General features: G+C 35.7%; 1 protein-coding gene across 1 annotated transcript; it reads right to left on the bottom strand.

Annotated features, from left to right (window-relative positions):
• Nucleotides 1-9,832: 9,832 nt before the first annotated feature.
• Nucleotides 9,833-15,175, bottom strand: LOC131030338 (alpha-xylosidase 1). The gene is made up of 4 exons (XM_057961093.2): nucleotides 14,870-15,175; nucleotides 12,777-13,453; nucleotides 12,336-12,566; nucleotides 9,833-11,674 (listed from the first exon to the last, which is right to left on the bottom strand). Exons 1-4 carry the CDS (start codon nucleotides 15,109-15,111, stop codon nucleotides 10,059-10,061), a joined length of 2,766 nt encoding a protein of 921 aa, XP_057817076.2. The 5' UTR covers nucleotides 15,112-15,175; the 3' UTR covers nucleotides 9,833-10,058.
• Nucleotides 15,176-22,184: the final 7,009 nt, after the last annotated feature.

Raw genomic sequence — 22,184 nt, 5'->3', positions numbered from 1 at the left:
GAGTCGAAGATTGGAGATTTGGTGAGAAAATTTCTTTTGGGTGTTTGATAGCGAATGGTTCATCTTCGTGCATTGGGAGCTTAAATTCAAGCTTGTTGTACGTGGGAGAAGGACTTTGTAATTCATTATCGTCCAAGGAGAGATAAGGAGTCTTTGTAACCATTTTATGGAGCTAAATCAAGGATTGACCACTCCATTGGAGGGACCCAGAGACGTAGCCAATTGGCGAACTCCGTTATCAACTTGTGTTTTGTCTTCTCTCTTCTTTCCCTCTTCTATTCAATCTATTGTTATTTGATTATTATGTTTATTTAAACAATTTGATTGTAATTTTAAGACCTTCATTTAATCATTGCAAAAGTTAACATCTCATGTACAACAGTCATAGATCCTAACATCAGATAAAGTGGTATCAGAGCTTGTTTGACTAGTGTTTGCAGAGGTGGATGTTAACACGATCTAAGAGCCAGCGTGGTGAAGGCAAACTTGCAGAGTATAATCCTGAGATTGGTAAACGAAAGACTTTTCCATTGAAGATGTCAAAAAGTGCAACTGAACAAGAATACCCCGAGCTCAGTGAAAGAGACTTTCGGAAATCTTTTTTTGAAATGAAGACTATGGTAGAAGTGTTCTACAAAGAGAGGCAAGAATGGATGAAGCATGAAAAAGGAAAGTCATCGAAGGACCATGGAGATAGAGAGGATAAAGAAAAGCGATCGAGAGGTGGTGATTCATCACCAAAAACTCCTCCATCTTCTTCTCCTCCTTCTTCCCCTTCTTCTTCTTCTTCTACTTCTATTAATCCTTTCAAGAGCACATCTAAACCTGTAATTAAACTGGATGTAAAATTTGAATTACCTAAGTACTGTGGGGAGTTAGATGCTGAAAAGTTAGATGATTGGGTCCAACAGGTAGAGGTGTATTGTAGGATACAAGGCCTAGTAGAAGATGCCTCTAGGATCCAGTTAGCCACTCTCTGGTTGGGAGGAACAACTCTCACCTGGTGGGAGAGTAGGTCTAGGGTAGAAAGTGCTCGCCATGGTAATGTCGGTATTATTTGGATGGAATTTGTTGCTGCTCTCAAGAAGCAGTTCTACCCTTTAGGACATATGCAACAATTGACAATGAACTAGCAAACCTTTAGGCAAGCTAAGGGTCAGTCTGTCCAAGATTACACCCATGAGTTTCGAATGTGCCATTGTATACTCAGGATACACTGCTTAAGTACATAGGTGGTTTGCATTCTTACCTAATACATTCTATTTTGATGTTGAATCCTAGTAATTTGGATGAAGTCAGTGTTCAAGCCACATATCTAGAGTCTAGGGGTAAGAATTTTGACAATGATAATTTTGTACAAAAGTCATCTAAGGTTACAGAAACAAAAAGAGAAAAGAAGACAGCTACTGTTAAGAAAGAGTTCACATGTTCGCATTGTGACAAGAAAGGTCATGATGAAGAACATTGTTGGCAGTTGCATCCAGAATTGAAACCTAAGTGGGCTCAAAAACAAAAAGGTAAGGAGAAGGCCACAAATGTTGTTATGGATCTTGGTTCAGAGTCTGAAGACGAAACTAAGATCACAGCAATGGGTTTGGAAGGTAAGCCTCCTATTTCTAGTGTTTCCTTTGATAGTTGTGCTTCTACTTCTCAAGTTAAAAATGTCCCTGAAGATAAGAAAAGAAATGAGCTTTTTCATGTAAGGGTTGTTGCTAAACACACTAAAGTTGATGCACTCATAGATAGTGGATCCTAAACTAACTTAATCTTAGAAGATGTTGTAAGAAATTTGGGATTGAAAACTACTCCACATAAGAGACCTTATCCACTAGGTTGGGTTTGCGAAAACAGTATATTGCAAGTAACAAGGCAATGTACTTTAAGGTTCGCAATCTCAAGTAAGTATGTTGATAAGGTACAGTTTGATGTGGTTCCACTAGATGTTTGTGGAATGGTGTTGGGTAGCCCTTATTTGTATGATCAAAAGGCTATTTTCTATAGGGAATTTAATCAATATCATTTGTTTAAAGATGGCATCAGGTATATTGTACACTCTCACAAGGTTAAGACTAATGAGTCTTTTGCAAACACAGGGCATTTGAAGAGGGTGATTAATGCAAGTAAATATTTGTCTCTTATGTCTGTCAGGTCAGGTGATCCTAGGCATGAACTTGAGGAAATCAAGGCTGATCAAGCTCAGATGTCACAAAACATGCCAACGGTACAACATGAGGAGACAACAAATGAAAGCATTGATGATCCAAGTCCTCAGCTTATGGTTGGGAGTTTGGAGGTTCCCTTGGTAAAAAATGTTCCTATTATAAAAGGAAAACATGTTGTTGATTCATTCGCTTTTGTATTTGCATTGTTATTCATCTTGATATTAATCAGTGGTTATTGGTTCATAGTTGGAGCAGTTAATGTAGATGGCTATGGAAGTGATAGAATGATGTATATTTTCAACAATATTGTAGTAGTCTTGATTGTGGTGATGAGCCAAGTGTACAGATGGATAGATGATACAGGACAAGTGGGGAGGCCATGCCCTCACTTAATTTCTAAATAAATGCAACTTTTGGAGGTCCAAAAGTTTTCTAGTGGGGAGGATTGATCCGGTGGATAAGTTTTCCACCAAAAATGGTTAATGTTTCAACAGATACAGAAGTGATTATTTAGTTAAGTTTACCAAAATTGGGGTTGAGAGATTCAAACCCCCCAATCTCTCACCTCCGACTTTTCCTCTCAACCACTACACCATGTGATTCCCCCTATTATTCACCATAAACCAAACAAGATAAATGGAGCTGATAAGAAGGAATGGGGGCTAAAATTATGTAAGCCAATTAAACTTAATAAGCCCCATTTTATAAGGTATTTTTAAAGATATACTTTTTAAATTTGGGAGATATTGGAGATAAGGAGATTTATTGTTGTAAATGGGAGATATGGGGAATATGTTTGTTAACCCAATTTTAGCATGTAAAATTGTATAAAATGGGGGAAAGTTGTGAGCTAGAGGGGGTAGTGAATTGTGAGGAAATTGGGAGAGAGTTGAAGATTGGAGATTTGGTGAGAAAATTTCTTTTGGGTGTTTGATAGCGAATGGTTCATCTTCGTGCATTGGGAGCTTAAGTTCAAGCTTGTTGTACGTGGGAGAAGAACTTTGTAATTCATTATCATCCAAGGAGAGATAAGGAGTCTTTGTAACCATTTTCTGGAGCTGAATCAAGGATCAGCCACTCCATTGGAGGGACCCGGAGATGTAGCCAATTGGCGAACTCCGTTATCAACTTGTGTTTTGTCTTCTCTCTTCTTTCCCTCTTCTGTTCAATCTATCGTTATTTGATTATTATGTTTATTTAAACAATTTGATTGTAATTTTAAGACCTTCATTTAATCGTTGCAAAAGGTAACATCTCACGTACAACAGTCATAGAACCTAACATCAGATCAGTTGGAGGCAACAGTTACAAGGAACTCACGGAAATAGAAGTTGATGTATAGATATCTTTAGAGTTGACGATGGTGGAAGAGTGGTCACACTTGTCAAATTTCAGTTTTGGATCAGGAATAAGAGCACACAGGTGGAGGGGTTGCAAGACCATTTGAATGGTATGTAAAAATAATCGAAAGAAGGGGTCAGAGTGAGTCAACTGGACCTATGTTGTCATAGAGTGATGGAGAGTGTTGATAACAATGGATAAAAGAGCCATGAGAGGGGGGTCAGCAGATGGGTATGGCACAAAGTGCAGCATGACTCAAGGGAGGAGAAAGTTCTATATATCTTGTCAAGGAGACTATTCAACTTTTTTTTTTTGGCATGCTTCCCAAAAATATCATATATATACATAGGCATATTGACTTGTTTATTCCATCTTTTATATATATACATTTCCTGCTTTACCTTTGTTCTTATATGATTCATAATTTTATATATTCATATATTATACATATATAGTTATATACATTCATACAAAATTAGTGTCTACTTTTTCATATGTTTGAAATAGGTTTGGATATACATCCTTTCTTCCCTTTTATTTTCATCTTGCTTGCATTAATATTCTTGTATTCATATATACTTGTTTAAATATTTTTATACACACATACATACATCTTGTCATTTTTAACATCTACATATATGCATACTTGTGAATGCTTTCTTATTATGGTTCCATGTATAGATAAAAAGTCTATTTGTTTACTATTCATTTACATATTGATATGTGCAATTATATCTTCTCTTTTGACACCCCTATGTTGTTTAGATTTTTTTCTCTCATGACACGGGCATGCACACACACACACACACACACACACACACACACACACACACACACACACACACTTTTTCAAACATTAACGCATATATGAACAAATTTCATATATACACATATCTTGATATTCATATGTGTGATTCTTTGCCTATTTATTTGCTTGATATAGGCTTGTATTTAAATCCTTTCTTCTCTTTTTTGTTCATTCATATATTTACATCTTTGGCTTCCATTTTCATTGTTATATTCATACATATATATTTTTATATATCTACATATATGTACACTTCACTTTTATGTATCTACATATATGCTTACATGTAAATACTTTTCATACTCTAGTTTCACATGTAGGTATAGTTTACCTTGCATTTGTATTTATTGATCCATTGATATACACATCAATACTTTTGACACACCTATTTTGTTTGCTGCATATGATTTATTAAATATGTATTTATATATGTTAGTTTTCAATTTTTTTCTATTTACATTCTTATTCACTCTTTTATTTTAGTTCATTTATATTTTGTTTGGCTCTCTTCTTCATACTCTTTCACATATTTCTCTACACATGTTATAATTGATTAAAGTGGGATAGGCTTGAACCTTTACATAACCACCACGAAGGTGCACAAAAGGGAGGAACTCACAAGCAGTGAGACCATCGAGAAAAAAAACCAAAAAAGGACAAACACTTCTTTGAAAAGAGGCTTATGACTGGAGCGCCCAACCTGCAGGAACTCATGAAAGGAGAGAGAGAAGAAGGGAGAGGGAGCTTTTGACCGAGTATTTATCTATAAAAAATATTACACACATGTTTATATGTTTATATGTCACAAGCCTTTTTCTATATACATTCACACACACACACACACACACACAGAGAGAGAGAGTAGGTTTTATGTAAAGATACACACTACATTATATTGCATATTCCTATATACATGCATAAAAGTATATAAATTTTATTAGATATGTATATATTTATACACATATGTATTAATGTATAAATAATACTTATCCATCATATTTATCATAAAAATTTCTATATGCACATATACATAATATTATCTTCTCTTTACCACAAACTAGAGTAAATTCAATCAAGAAAATCCATATTCTCTATAGCTTGGGATTCCTAGGTTACATTTAATAACATCTTCATCTAGTTATGATATAGGCAATGATATTTTGCAAATTTGGGAAAATATGTGTCTTTCACCTTGCAAACAACAAAAATTCCTTTAAATATTCACAATCTTCCTCAACTTGTTTATTCTCTACTAGTCTCTCTAACCCTATATAGACTAGGTACCTCCCCTACTCCATTCAATGATAAACATAAAATATACTTTACATCCCCAACCTCCCCTTCATCGACACTTACATCACAGTTGCCCACTCCACTTAATGTGTCATGTCATCATTATATACCTCTAGTCATCCTTTGCACTCACTTGAACATCATAAAAAACCACAAAATAAATGATTCAAGAATATTAAACTTATGTTAAAAAGGCTTCCACATCATATTTCTTCTTTTTAACCCAAATCCATTTCCCCTACACTTCCTAATTCTCTTCATAATGATACACCTTCTATAATTAATGATGATCCTTTTCCATCTTATCCTTCTTTTCCTCTAGCCTTGCATATAGATGATACCATATTCCTTACCTTCAATACATTAATATTTAATGTATTGAACCAACCTTGGCACAATCCTCTCTACTTTTTCTAAGAATATTAACCCTTCTTTGACTATGCACCACCTTAATTAATTTTTGTGTCTTCCTCATTGGACACTATGTTCAACAATTACCTCCACATTTGGCCATCACTTGTTAAGATGATATTTTTCTATGCTTCTTTCTTTGATGATGACCTTATTATAGATGAGCCTCGACCCTAGATGTCTTGTGTCTTTCTTCTCTAACCCTATCATGTAAATATGATATATTTTCCTTTAAGGTTACATACCCTTGGAATGTGATAATTTATTATGCCATACACTATATTAGGAGCAGTGTGTTGTGTTTACTATATCTTGTCTTGCAATGAGCTATTATGCTATGTAGTATTGGGGAGTCACTATTTGGTGTTGTGCTATGTTATTTATTTCTACATTTTTACATCAACTATTGTCTCATGTTCCTTAGAACTCTTTATGCCATATTTTCCTATTTTGTTGTTTCTTCTTTTTAACTATCAAAGAATGATGCCAAGTAGTAATGACTCACCATATTTCCTCATGATGCCCAAGTTTTTCTATATCTATGTTGTGTTCCATAAGGAAATTTGTATCCTCTCTTCTCTCCCCCTTTTTGTATCCCTTTCTATGTTTATTTTCTTTTTTCTTATTCCATTATTATAATTTCACATTTATTTTTACCTTTTTTTTTCTTTCTAGAGCATCAAAATTATGAAACAGAATAAGTGAATTCATAGTGCTATTTTCTTTTATGCATCAAGGATAATAATGAGTTATCCATAACCCATCTTCCATTTGTTCCACATCTACAACATACATACCACTTGTGATTATTTGCATCCTTTATATGTTGATTGTTTGCATAGAATTTGCTTGATTTAATCATATATATGTATGAGATATTTGGTTCCTTCATAATTCATACATAACCTTCTCTTATCCTTACTATTATATACTAGATATGATGTTCACAATTAGGTTCAAATGAATGTTTCCCTGTTCTAATTTTCTCAATATCTAAAATATTGGAATGGAGATCTTACAACCTCACAAGTGGATCTTGTTCCCTCCCTTCCTCATCTAACTATTTAGTGCCAAGAAGCATGTAAACATGCACAAAATTTAAATTTTCATAGCTAGCTAGAATAATATTCAATTATGAGTCCTTACACGTTACTAGTTGCATGTGGTTAGATCACGGGGATGACATTTGATATTCGGGAAAATAAAATTGAGAGGAGGTAGCACCAAGAACAAGGTGACCAAAAGAGGAGAGAGCAGAAAGGATACCAAAAGAGGAGAGAGCGGAAAGGATAGATGGTTAGGGGAGGGGAGAGGTAGATAAGAGGGCCAGCCTTAAACCACACACATTAAGCAACATATTAAGCCTAAAGAATGTCAGTCAATTCTGAGTGTTTAAAACTTTTAAATATAGAAATCAAAACTTAATGTGTGATTTAAACCGAAATAAGAAAAAGGTTCAGGTAAAAGGGACACAAGGAGAGGGAAGGGGGAAGAACTAGCCTTAGAATCCATGTAAAGGAAGAGACGAGGGAAAGTAAGAGAATATGGATGAAGGGTGGACTCCATACCTCGAGGATTGCTCCAATGTTCATCTATCGTTAGGTGAGGGAGGTTGTCAGAGCTTAATGTTGTGCGAAAGAAGGATTAGACAGAATGGGACTTAAGGTGGGAAGAGGAGAATGAAGAGTGCACAAGAAGGCAGCATTAGAAGGCACGATTTGAAGAGAAGTCATATCAGCGTTAGAGAAAGAAATGTTGGAGGCAACAGTTACAAGGAACTCACGTAAAGAGAGGTTGATGTAATGATGGAAGAGTGGTCACGCTGGTCAAATTTCAGTTTTGGATCAGGAAGACCAAGAGCACACAGGTGGAGGGGTTGCAAGACCATTTGAATGGTATGCCAAAATAATGGAAAGAAGGGGTCAGAGTGAGGCAACTGGACCTAGGCTGTCATAGAGTGATGGAAAGTGTTGATAAAAATAGAGAAAAGAGCCATGAGAAGGGGGGGTCAGCAGATGGGGATGGCACAAAGTGGAGCGTGACTTAAGGGAGGAGAAAGCTCGATATATCTTGTCGAGAAGAGACTTCATCTTTATTTTCTTTTTCATGCTTCCCAAAAGAATCATATATGTAGACAGACATATTGACTTGTTTATTCTTTTATATATATATACATTTCTTACTTTACCTTATATATGGTTCATCATTTTATTACACGTACATATAGTTATATACATTCATACATAATTATTGTTCTACTTTCTCATTGATTTGAAATAGGTTTGGATATACATCGTTTCTTGTCTTTTATTTTCATCTTACTTGCATTAATATTCTTATATTCATATTTACTTGTTTAAATATATGTGTATGCATACCTACATACTTCTTATCATTATTTACATCTACATATATGTATATTTGTGAATCCTTTCTTATTATGGTTTCATATATACCTAACACTTTTCACTTACATTTTGGCCTTGCTTTGATCCCTTTATAGTAAGTGGAACAAGTAGCATACAAGTGACATGTATATATGCAAACATAGAAAATAACATAAACCATAACTAAACCTAACTCCACTTATCCCAAGAGTAGACTTAAATTTTTACCCTTCCTTATCTCATGTTAATATTATAGTTTGAATTTGACCCTCACAATTCAAATTTAAATTTAGTCCTAGTCCCAAACTAAGTTTTTTCAACTACCTATTACTTGTCAGATTGAATGTAAAATATTCAATTATATGCACTAGTGCATTATATAGAAAGACAAACCTTGATTTATTTTCTATCAAAGAGGTAGAAAGAACTCATATAAATGAAAGTGAAATTACACATTACAACATTATTAGAAGAGCATAGCATTTGCATCAACATTGATAAGCATAGATTGGACATTTCTAGGATTGTTTGAATTATCTTTGATCTTATAAAAAGTATTGATTCAAACCAAGGGTTTGACTAAGGCAAAAGAAGTGGACCAAGTCACCTCCCACATTTTGCATGGAAAACTCTATTGGTGTTTATTGGCAAGTTAGCATGACCAAAGACTCAAAACAAATATGATTTTGTTGATTAAAGGCTTGTAGATCAAATCTATAGAAAAAGATCAAATTTATGAAACAAGGATCGATTCCACAACAACAAAAAATGATGAAAGTGGCTTATAATAAAGTTAGGAGTTAGATAGTAATCATCTAACATAATTCTAAGCACAAACATAATAGTGAATTTTTAAACAACATCTAGCAGAAAGTATTTGGCGTAAAAACTTAAAACTAAGAACCATAATCCTTTTTATTAATTATTGTGCTTAGTTATAGTATGATTCAATAATTGTTTCTATCTCAACTCATTTATCTAAATAGATCTATTTATCATTATAGATTAAATATTATACACAAAATAATTGTTTTAGGTCCATACAATCATCAATGAAGTAAAAATCATTGAACATTCAGATTTCTCCCCTTTCAAAGAGATCAACATTTCTATAACAACATTTAAACTATGAGCATAAGTTCATACAAAATCTATTGGCATCTATTGGTACAACCATGAATAAATATTTGAGACACGATTTTGTTGATTAAAGATTTGTAGATCGAACATATAGAAAAAAGATTAAATTTAAGAATCAAAGATTAATTCCACAGCCACATAAAATGATCCAAAATGACACATAATAAAGTTATCAATCAGATAATAATCATCCAATATAATTCTAAACAAAAACGCAATAAGAAATATCTAACACCATTTAATGTATATCTAAATATATTTATTTACCATTATAAATTAATTGATATACCTTTATATAATTGTATATAGGTACGTAGTAAAAAGCATTGAACATTCAAATTTCTCGCCTTCCAAAGAGATCAACATTCCTATGATCATTTTGAAACTATGAGCACAGGTTCATAGGATCTAATTAGTCATAAGATGAGATTGGGGTATGACTTTTTCTTGTAAATGCTTACGGTGCACACCAATTTTGTTTATTTGTGCCTTAATCTGGTTCTTATAGAACACAATTCAAATGTTAAACATAATTTCCCACCATATCTTGAATCTTTCGCCAATATTCAGATGTAAGTCGCCAATAGTCAAGGATGTGGAGGTATTATGAATGGCAACTACTGTAGATGGAAACCCATTGATTGTCAAATTCTGAGGCCTAGAAGAGGATCCCAAGACCACAATCCTCTGCAACTTCCATTCTTGCTGCAATGCATATTCCCCACACTTCACTTCAGAGATCACTTCAACCCTATTTCTTACAACATAAGCATGAAATTCTACATATGTAGATCTGTTTTCCTCAATATGCATTTCTATGTCCTCCCCATTGTCTAGAAAAAGATCACCTTTTGCATGGTACTGTTCATCAGAATCGTTGAAATGTTGATCATAATTCATAGGAAATGATATGAGAAGAGTAAATGGAGTCTTCCTGGCTTCAATTGTAGTTAACCCACCTTCCTGCATTGGTAAAATAATGCCCTCAACCATATGTACATTGATGGTGTCTATAGGAGCTTCCAAGACCTTAAAAGACCCATTTTTAGGACTGATGACATGGGAAAAATCAAATAGATTGTACCATGTTCCCCTGGGAAAATATGCATTCAGACTAGTTGCTCCTTGATCCAAAACAGGAGATATGAGTATCCCCTTGCCTAGAAGATACTGAGTGCTTCTGTTAAGTGTGATGGGGTCGTCAGGGAATGTGAAGAACATAGGCCTGGCTATAGGATTCCCTGTTAAATGAGCCTCAAATGATAGTGTATATAGATATGGAAGTAGCTCGTACCTCAATGCCAATGCCCTTCTACTTGAAACTGAAACTGAGTCCCAGAGGTATAGCTCCTGCCTGATGGTGCCATTATCAGAATGCTGCCTTGAAAATGGATAAAATGCACCCAACTGAATCCATCTGTTACATAACTCCTCTGTGGTATCCTTCAAGAAACCACATATGTCTGCACCCACCATAGGCATCCCAAATAGCCCAAAGTTAAGTATTGATGGAATAGAGTACTTCAGGTCATCCCATGTTGCAGCATTATCTCCTGTCCAATGGGCTGCATAGGCACCTGATCCTACAAATGTAGATCTTGTTAGGATAAATGGTCTTTTCTTTCTAATGGATTTTAGTGCCCTGTTTGTTACAATAGTCTCAGAGAGACCATAGAGATTGTGTGCATTGTACTCTAGGATACCATTTGCATGAAGAGCACTGGGTGTAATTGTTTTATCCCTGATGTGTCTGTGATTGCCATTGTTTCTTATTTTGTATGGTGGGTCTTCCCATTTTGTAGAATTTGGGGGAGAACTGCACACAAGACAGCAATCTGTTATTGGTTTACCTTTCATAGGGCACATTCTATTTTCTGGTAAGGAGCATGTAACGCCACTGCAAAAGTTTGACACTTCATTCATGTCTATCCATAGGCCATCTACAGGAACTGTTTCAAGGAATTGAGATATCTCTTTTGTCCAGAATTGTTGGGTTTTTGGGTTGAGGAAATCAGGGAAATGAACTGGCCCAGGCCATACTTGGGCAAGGTAAGGCTGTCCATCTTGCTTGATGAAGATATCTTCTTTCACTGCATGGTCAAATGTATCATATCCCTTTTCAATCTTGATTCCTGCAAGTAAACCATATAGCTAGGACTATAAGTAAATAGAGAATGAAGCCAAAATTGAACACATATTTCTTTTAGTTGGAAATGGCTATCTAGCCATCAGGATGCATCATGGTATCAATAGTTGGATGTTACATAACTGAAGTTTTGATTTTTCATCAATGAGGACTATTGTTATTCATTTGAGATGATGGTACAGTGAACAAGCTACAAACAATCCTCATCAAAAAATCCTCATCGATAAGAAGTCAAAACTTCAGTTATGTAACATCCTGATATCTGAATAGCTGTTTCCCTTCAAGTTCCATGAGCTTCTTTAAAAAAATTAAAAATATAGATTCATAACATGTGTCCTAGACATGAGGACTAAACTAACAATCTACCAATCATAGATATTGTGTGTAGTGGAAACATGAAACAAACTGGATTTAATTAATATAAAGAACAGAACTACTTCTAAAAGCTGAATTACTTAAGATTTTTGTAAGTAGAATAGAAAGACCTAAAAACTAGTTTATTCAGTCCAACAGGGAGACCACTATGCATGCAATCTTTATTTCACATTTAACATATTAATGTACATTTCTATGATTCCAAAAATCTTGCCAGACATTTTTATAGATAGCATATCTTGATTTTCAAAATCTTATAAGGCTTAACCTACCTGGATCAACAATGAGCACATATTTCTGACCAGATGCATGAAGCTGATCCATGAAGGGCCGCAATTTTGCGGCAGGATAATTTACAGGATCCAGAGTAAAATCCTTGAAATCCTCCATATAATCAATGTCATTCCAAATTGCATCTAAAGGAATGTCTTTTTCCCGGTAACCAGACACAACTGTTTCTAGGTCACTGACATCCTTGTAACCCCATCGACACTGATGGAAACCTGTCAAGCATAGATGAAACAAGATTTCTCCACTGGTCATTGATTTGTACAACAGTAGTCTTATTTCAACAAGTAAATTGTATTGACCACTGTGAAAAACTAAGGGAGCACAAACACTCTATAAGCAAGTTAAGACCTCCCATTAGGGCTCGAAAGTTGAGATAGACCTTATAAATATAACAAGAATATTCGCAATGTATGTAACATTACCAAATGACCAGTATGGCATTGGTGCTGGTCTTCCAATGAGTTTGGTATATTGTTGGATCACTGATGTTGGAGATGGTCCAGAAAAGAAGTAAAAGTCTATAATCCCCCCAATGATCTTGTACTTAACTCTGTCCCCTGCATATTCAATATCCATTCCATTGCTGTTCAAGAACAAAACTCCATGAGCAGTCCCACCTTGTCTAACATCCATGTAAAAGGGATGAGATCCATACAAATTAAGATAAGCATTGGAGCTTGGAATGTCTGAATTCCAGAGAGTATAAGTATCTCCTCTGACTAGTTTAAATCCCCCTGGTCTACTGCTTTCACCGAGTCCATATAGTGAAGCACCTGGAGGAACTCTTGTCGAAATTTGTATGAATTGGTCCTTGAAAACCAGACTGTTGGGTCCTTCATCTGTAGTATTAAATAGAACCTCCCCTGAAGATTTCCGCATAATTGAGAACCCAAATGGATTGGTCGTGTATGAAAACTGAAGTTCATGATGATGATCAGATTCCGGTTGCCCTGTTTCTCCTCCATTTGCAAAAGAGTTGTTACTTGTTTTCTGTGATAAGAAGGTTGCTCTTTCTCTTGGAAGTAGTTCTTGAGGGACCTCCCATCTGGGCTTTTGAGCATCAGTTATTGACAGATGTAATCTGTCCTCTGTTTCATAGCTGAAATCCCCACAACGGTGCAAGCAATTCACAGCAAAATATGAATCACAACATGAACATACACAAATATATATATATATATATATGGACTGAAAAAATAATAAAAATAAAGTAGAAAGTTGTTAGTTTTAGTAATAAAACAGTTATTTTCACAACATTTAAATCAAACACCCAAATCAGATGTATTGGAAGAGTTTGAAATAAAAAATCTCAACTAAAAATATTAGAACATGGATATACACATATATTTGAACAAATCTGAAATGAATGAAAATTAACATATATATATATATATATATAAAACAAGGAAATCACAGAAATAATATTAGAATGAAAGGATTCTGATTGGATTATTGTTACTTAATCATATTCATTATTCATGCACATTATTAAATAATATTAATAGTTTAATTAATTTAAAATGAATTAATTCTTACTAAATATTTAAATATTTGAATTTAAATCTATATTATTCACAATTTAACTAATTTAAATCTTAAATTACATCTCATGGCTTAACTACCTAATCAGAAAAATTAACTATATTGACAAGCCAATCAATTTGACTAACTCAAAATAAAAAATGAATCAACAAATCGAATAATTATTGACTCGCCAATCAAATGAGTCGACTACCTAGTTCCTTGCATCCAATTGACAAATTAATTGCCACCTCTCTCGGTCATTTTGGCTTAAACAACACACTCTAAGTTTTGACTTGCTTAGGTGGCTCATTTGAAATTACACTAACTTTAATAGGTTCTACCTATTAATGTGATTTTAAATGAGGCACCTAAGAATGTCAAAGTGTGTTGTGTAAGCATGTCCCTCTTTACATCCACCATTTGTGGATCCAACTCGTGATCCAAGATTTTACCTCCACCATTCAATCTTCTCTCAATTTTTTTTATAAACGAATTTACTCTTCTATTTTCACCCTCCAAAATCAAACAAAAAGATTAATATTTCATATTTTTATTTTATTCTAACACAAATCCTAATTGAACCCCATCAAAGATACAAATTTATGATTGGATTTACAATGTGATTCATACTGTTATAGTCTCCTTTACATTCTATTTCATTTAACCTCGCATTCTATTACTTCTCACAAATTAGAATAAAAAATAACATTACTTACGTTTTCAAAATCAAGAACAAACCCACAGAAACTTTAAAATTGCACTGATAATATGATATTATCGATCTTCTATACCAAAACCATGACTGAAAAATTACTATAAAACTAAAGAATATCAATTAAAAAGCTCTATTAACCTGTAATATACACTGTGACAGGTCCTATGCATACTATTTTGCCCTAAATAACAATCAAAATCATCCAATCTAGTATGTTATACAAAAACTTAAACTCATGGGCATCTTATATTCCTTGAAATTTAGACAAGACTTTACCTCACAACAAGCTGCAATTCTTCTAAATCAGAGCCATAAATTTCAGTTTTGTTGATAAGCTGAAGCTGCCCAAAAAGGTTTCCTTTGGAGTCTTTAACTATAGAAGTCAGTCTGTATCCATGCCCAATATTCATGGCATTATTGCTGTCTGCTAAGCACAATAGTGTAAAAAAAACTATACCCACAAATACTACTGCAAATCTTACTCCAACCATTGATGTGAAAGTATTTCTCATCTCCATTGAAGTATAATTAGTTAAACAGATCTACAAAATACTGTCATGGAGAAGAAAAGATTGAGAGACAATTTATGGATATGTTGAAGGTATACATATAAAATTAATTAATAATAGGAGTGGACGATGAAAAGAGTGCGTGAGCTCTGCATGTGATTCTGCCTTTGCGTACCCGTTGATCTACCAACTTTTCAAAGAAAAAGGTTTCAATTTAAATATATAAAGGTGAGGATGAAATATAATATGTGAATTACATAGACAGCTGTCATATATCATGGGAGTTTACAAAGGTAGGCTTGATTTTGTGCTTGTTTGAAAAGTAAAAGGTAAAGTTAAAGGGCTTTGATTATGGGGTGTCTTGCGGGTGTGATCTTGCAAGGGTCTTTGTGGATTGATGGGTATACATTCTATCAAATTCATCCGGAGCTCAATCTTGGCTTCATTTGAAACCATTCAACTTCACTAGTAGACCAAGGGCCCAATGGCGAATGCTGACTCTTTCATTAAAAAAAAAAGGAAAACAAAAACAGAGTTTTTATGAAGATACCATTGCCCGAACTTCTTGAAATATGAGGGAACACAATAGAAATGAAATTGTACACCTTACAAAAATGTCAAGAGGGGGATGGGAGAAGAGAGACTAAGAGTGATTGGTTTGTGAAGCAATCACCGGTGAGGAGGGACCTCAAAGAGATCAATCCGAACTAGTCAGCAAGAGTAAACACAACGGAAACACAAAGATATGATGGAGGCAATGCAGAACAGATTGTTTTATTGCATGAAAATTGATTACATCCAACCGGTAGCAACCGGGTTACAGCATAACCGGCTCACAGACCTGGTAGAACATACAAAATAGGTCACAACCGGGACCTTGAATCATAAGATCTATCTTCTACGCACAATCTAGCTACTTGATTCTCTGATTCCTTACGTTCTAATGCGCAATTACAATTATATATATCGATCCAAAGGATCCAGTCGACCCAAAAGGGATAAAAACCCGAAGAACAAGACCTAACGTGTAAAATAACAAGGTCGGCCTCCACCAAGAGATTCCTCTAAAAAATCCAAAGGATGAAAACGTAGATCGTGGAAAAAAGTCAGCCACACGCCAAGGAACATCGGAATCAATGCCCAAGGCTCTGCAAGCTTCGGAAGGGGTTCCGGTAGATCACCAAAATAGGTCCAGGCAATCGGTAACAAGAACTGTCAACCGGTAACAAGAAACTGTCAAGGAAACCGATAGCGATATCTTGACGAAAAATGATCCAAATGAGATGCGGTCTGGAAGCAAGAAAGATGATTAAGTCTTCAAGTAGAATCCAACTCCACAGGATCCGGTGAGCCAAAACTGGGACACAGAGAAAGAAAAGCCGAAACTGCAAACAAAAAACAAAACAGAAAGAAAATGTTTTTGGTTGATGCAAGATTGCTATGAAGTGGGGATGCTCCTGCATCAAACATCTGGGGTTATTGAAAAAGTGAGCCTAGGGATAACTTAAGAAATCCCCCCTCAAAAAATTCTATAAAATCTTGGCGAATTGTTAATTTAAAAAAAAAATAATAATAATATTTATTGGCCAATCTTTCCTTTTTATAAAACAAAAATTAATTTTATTGGCAAATTTGTTTATATCAATTTTTTTTGGTAGAAAATATTAGCGAATCTTGGAAAATAATCATTATATGCATTAATTATTATTGCATTTCCTCTCATTTAAAAATAATCTTTTATAAAAAAGTAAAGGCATGAAGGTTGAAATCATTAATGAGTTTAAGGGTTAGACTATACTTTATTTGGTTTCTACCATTAACTTAAAATAATCTAATAGCTCTCTTTCTATTTTGTGAGATAAAATTTACAAACAATTTGTAATACTCATGGGGCCAAAAATTGTTTTTAGACCATTGGCTTTCATTGAAGTCAACAATTCAAAAGCAATTTCAAACCCCACGAGCATGGCAACTTGTAGATACATTTTATATCATGGAATAAAATAAAGATCATTAGATTATATTTTAAATCAATGGTGGAAACAAAAGATTGTTGATATAACCCTAAAGTAACTAATAAGTATGATATATTATTGGTGAATTAATTTGGATTTCTACAATAAATTATAAAATGTTGGCAAATCTGATTGAGTCATGTATCAAATATTGTGGCGAATCTTGAAGTTAAAAAAATTAATAAAAAAAATTCTCTGGCGATTTAAATAACATTAAAATTAAAATTTGTAAAAATGTGGCGATTTGGGTCACCTTAAAAGTTGAAATTATTAGCCAAATTTGATTCCCAAATTTCAAAAAATAGCCAATTGCCGAATATTAGCCACTAAAGTTTTCACTAGGTGAGCCTCTCACTTTGTTGGGGTTAGAGGAAAACCAAGGCGGTCTACCTCTTCCTGAGAAATCCAAGATGAATCTTCAACTGGTATGTCCTTCCACTTCACAAGATACTCCTTATAGTGATTGCTCTGAGTACTACGCCTAATCTTACTGTCCAAAATTTCTTCAATCCGATCTGGTTCCTTCTGGGAAAACTATTTCTCCAAGTCTGCAATATTGTCCTCACTAAATTCTGGTTCATGATACTCATGAAGATCTGCAATGTTAAACACAGGTGAAATACTCAGACTATCTGGTAACTCCACTTCATATGCATTTTCAAAACTGAACTTCCTCAAAGTCCTGCAAGATCCAAACTTCTTCATCTGCAACATGTTGTAAGTTCCAACCTGGAAATCTCTCTTTTCTCAGATATAGCATCACTTCATCGCCAACTTCAAAGTCCTTATGTCTCATTTTCTCATCTGCGTTCTCCTTATATTTGTTGTTTATGTCTTCCAAATGCTACTTAACTTGAATATGCAGTGTTGCCATGTGATCTGCAAAGTCTTTTGTTTCTGAACTTCTTCAGTCTTCATTGCTAATGTCTCTCAATTCTGATATACCTCTAGGATGCACTCCGATAACAATCTCAAAAGGTGTTCTTTTGGTACTTCTATTCATTGAATTGTTGTAGGCAAACTCTACTTACGCAAGGATCAAATCCCAACTTCCGGTTATATCTCCCATTAAATATCTCAACAAGTTTCCCAAACTTTGGTTAACAACTTTTGTCTGTCCATCAGTCTGTGGATGAAAAGTAGAACTGAACTTCAAATCTGTCTTCATCTTCTTCCAAAGTGTTTTCCAAGAATAGCCAACAAACTTAGTGTACTATGATCTTAGGAAATCCATGCAATCTCACCACTTCCTTCAAAAATAGGTCTTCTACATGCAATGCATCTCATATCTGGGTATGTGCAGGATCATGGTGTGCCAAAACAGGCCCTTAAGTGGCAATGAAATTTCAAAAAATCAGAGTTATGCAACTTGACATGAAAATTTGAATAAGTTGTGAACATTATTTTTAAAATATGTAAGAAGAGAATATATAGAAAATTGAATTTAGTTTCTAAGCTACTAGTTGTTTTTTGGAAGAAAAAAAATCCTATTTGATGAAAATTTCAAATTTCAATGCAATGGTACTAAAATTTCAGGAAAAAAATAAGAAGTAGACGTATGTCTGACCATTCTAATCACAATCAAATCTTAATATTTTTTATAATATTTATAATATAAGTATTAGACTCGTGTCCGGATGTGACACATATTTTTTTTTATTTTTTTATAAATTAAATAATTATTTATGAATTTTTTACTACAACTTTTCAGAAATTCAAAAACTCCTACGTCTGACCACCTTAACTTGGTCAAAACCTTATGAAATTTAATTTTTTATTTATTTTTACCTATAGTAGACAAAGCATAGGATGTGACACATGTTTCGGTTTCAAAAAATGTTATACCATTTGAAAGTTATGAGTGTTTTTCAATCAGTATATCAATCAAGACTATTGTCAGAATTCAATTAGAAAATAAATAATAATTATTTATTAAAGTCGAAATAAGACAAGCCTTATATTGTTGGAAAGTTGGGAACGTCCTTAAAAATTTTTTTTCGTTTTATCAATTTTGGTTACAAAAAAAGTCGTCAGCCACCAGTGTAAAGTCTGGAAAATCAAGGAATACTGAAAAACATGTTTTTTTAGTTGACTTTCCAGGATTGTCACTTCCAAGCCAAATACCAAAACATTCCCGAGCCGAAATCTAAAATTTGAAAATTTGACTACAAAAATTGGATATAGGATAAAATCGGATACCGGATTTTATTCGATATCCGATTTTAGTACAAAAATTTGTGGTCCCCAAACAATTTCCCATTGCCACCATTTATTTGGTAAACTGCCACATGGCAGAAATCCGATATTCGATTAAATCGGATATTGGATTTTATTAGTCATATTTTAGAGAGAGAGAGAGAGAAAGAGAGGGGGAGAGAGAGGGTGAGAGGAGGAGGGCGAGAGAGAGAGAGAGAGAGAGAGACCCCTAACGACACAATTTGGTGCCTTAAGGGGTCCTATGGAGTCATTAGGGATCATATGGTGTCTTGGGACACCATAGGACCCCTTAAGACACTAAAGCATGTCATTAGAGGTCATATGGTGTCTTAAGGGGTCATATGGTGTCCAATGAACCCTTATGACCTCTTAGGACACCATATGACCCCTAATGACACCATATTGGGTCGCTTTGGGTCATATTGTGTCCTAAGGGGTCCCATGGTGTCCCAAGACACCATATGACCCCTATGGACACCATATGACCCCTAACGACACCATAGGACCCCTTAAGACACCAAATCATGTCGTTAGGGGTCATATTGTGTCTTACAAGGTTGTAGGACACACTATGACCCCTAACGACATGATTTAGTGTCTTAAGGGGTCCTATGGTGTCGTTAGGGGTCGTATGGTGTCCATAGGGGTCATATGGTGTCCCATGAACCCTTATGACCTCTTAGGACACCATATGACCCCTAATGACACCATATTGGGTCGCTTTGGGTAATATTGTAGGGAAAAGGGGTCATATTGTGTCATAAGGGGTCCTATGGTGTCCCAAGACACCATATGACCCCTATGGACACCGTATGACCCCTAACGACACCATAGGACCCCTTAAGACACTAAATCATGTCGTTAGGGGTCATATTGTGTCCTACGACATGATTTAGTGTCTTAAGGGGTCCTATGGTGTCGTTAGAGGTCGTATGGTGTCCATAGGGGTCATATGGTGTCCCATGAACCCTTATGACCTCTTAGGACACCACATGACCCCTAATGACACCATATTGGGTCGCTTTGGGTCAAATTGTAGGGAAAAGGGGTCATATTGTGTCATAAGGGGCCCTATGGTGTCCCAAGACACCATATGACCCCTATTGACACCGTATGACCCCTAACGACACCATAGGCCCCCTTAAGACACCAAATCATGTCATTAGGGGTCATATTGTGTCTTACGGAGTCGTAGGACACAATATGACCCCTAATGACATGATTTAGTGTCTTAAGGGGTCGTATGGTGTCGTTAGGGGTCGTATGGTGTCCATAGGGGTCATATGGTGTCCTATGAACCCTTATGACCTCTTAGGACACCATATGACCCCTAATAACACCATACTGGGTCGCTTTGGGTCATATTGTGTCTTAAGGGATCATATTGTGTCCTAAGGGGTCCTATGGTGTCCAAAGACACCATACGACCCCTATGGACACCATATGACCCCTAACGACACCATAGGACCCCTTAAGACACCAAATCATGTCGTTAGGGGTCATATTGTGTCTTACGGGGTCGTAGGACACAATATGACCCCTAACGACATGATTTAGTGTCTTCAGGGGTCCTATGGTGTCGTTAGGGGTCATATGGTGTCCATAGGGGTCATATGGTGTCCCATGAACCCTTATGACCTCTTAGGACACCATATGACCCCTAATGACACCATATTGGGTCGCTTTGGGTCATATTGTGTCCTAAGGGGTCATATTGTGTCCTAAGGGGTCATATTGTGTCATAAGGGGTCCTATGGTGTCCCAAGACACCATATGACCCCTATGGACATTGTATGGCCCGTAACGACACCATAGGACCCCTTAAGACACCAAATCATGTTGTTAGGGGTCATATTGTGTCTTACAGGGTTGTTGGACACAATATGACCCCTAATGACATGATTTAGTGTCTTAAAGGGTCCTATGGTGTCGTTAGGGGTCGTATGGTGTCCATAGGGGTCATATGGTGTCCCAGGAACCCTTATGACCTCTTAGGACACCATATGACGCCTAATGACACCATATTGGGTTGCTTTGGGTCATATTGTGTCCTAAGGGGTCATATTGTGTCATAAGGGGTCATATGGTGCCCCAAGACACCATATGACCCCTATGGACACCGTATGACCCCTAACGACACCATAAGACTCCTTAAGACACCAAATCATGTCATTAGGGGTCATATTGTGTCTTACAGGGTCGTAGGACACAATGATTTGGTGTCTTAAGGGGTCCTATGGTGTTGTTAAGGGTTGTATGGTGTCCATAGGGGTCATATGGTGTCCCATGAACCCTTATGACCTCTTAGGACACCATATGACCCCTAATGACACCATATTGGGTCACTTTGGGTCATATTGTGTCCTAAGGGGTCATATTGTGTCATAAGGGGTCCTATGGTGTCCCAAGACACCGTATGACCCCTATGGACATCGTATGATGCCTAACGACACCATAGGACCCCTTAAGACACCAAATCATGTCTTTGGGGTCATATTGTGTCCTACGACCCCGTAAGACACAATATGACCCCTAACAACATGATTTGGTGTCTTAAGGGGTCCTATGGTGTCGTTAGGGGTCGTATGGTGTCCATAGGGGTCATATGGTGTCCCATGAACCCTTATGACCTCTTAGGACACCATATGACCCCTAATGACGCCATATTGGGTCGCTTTGGGTCATATTGTGTCCTAAGGGGTCCTATGGTGTCTTAAGACATCATATAACCCCTATGGACACCGTATGACCCCTAACGACACCATAGGACCCCTTAAGACACCAAATCATGTTGTTAGGGGTCATATTTTGTCTTACGGGGTTGTAGGACACAATATGACCCCTAAGGAC

This window comes from Cryptomeria japonica, chromosome 1 (genome assembly GCF_030272615.1).
Source record: "Cryptomeria japonica chromosome 1, Sugi_1.0, whole genome shotgun sequence".
Taxonomy (NCBI): domain Eukaryota; kingdom Viridiplantae; phylum Streptophyta; class Pinopsida; order Cupressales; family Cupressaceae; genus Cryptomeria; species Cryptomeria japonica.
Note: the sequence above shows the minus strand (reverse complement) of the source record. Positions and strands in the feature narration are given on the sequence as shown.

What these genes read in the sequence shown, in the direction of transcription:
- LOC131030338 (XM_057961093.2), bottom strand. Translation starts at nt 15,111, where the DNA reads ATGGAGATGAGAAATACTTTCACATCAATGGTTGGAGTAAGATTTGCA. An exon ending in GAATTGCAGCTTGTTGTGAG is followed by an intron (nt 13,454 to 14,869) that starts GTAAAGTCTTGT and finishes TGGGGATTTCAG; the next exon opens with CTATGAAACAGAGGACAGAT. An exon ending in AATGCCATACTGGTCATTTG is followed by an intron (nt 12,567 to 12,776) that starts GTAATGTTACAT and finishes TATGCTTGACAG; the next exon opens with GTTTCCATCAGTGTCGATGG.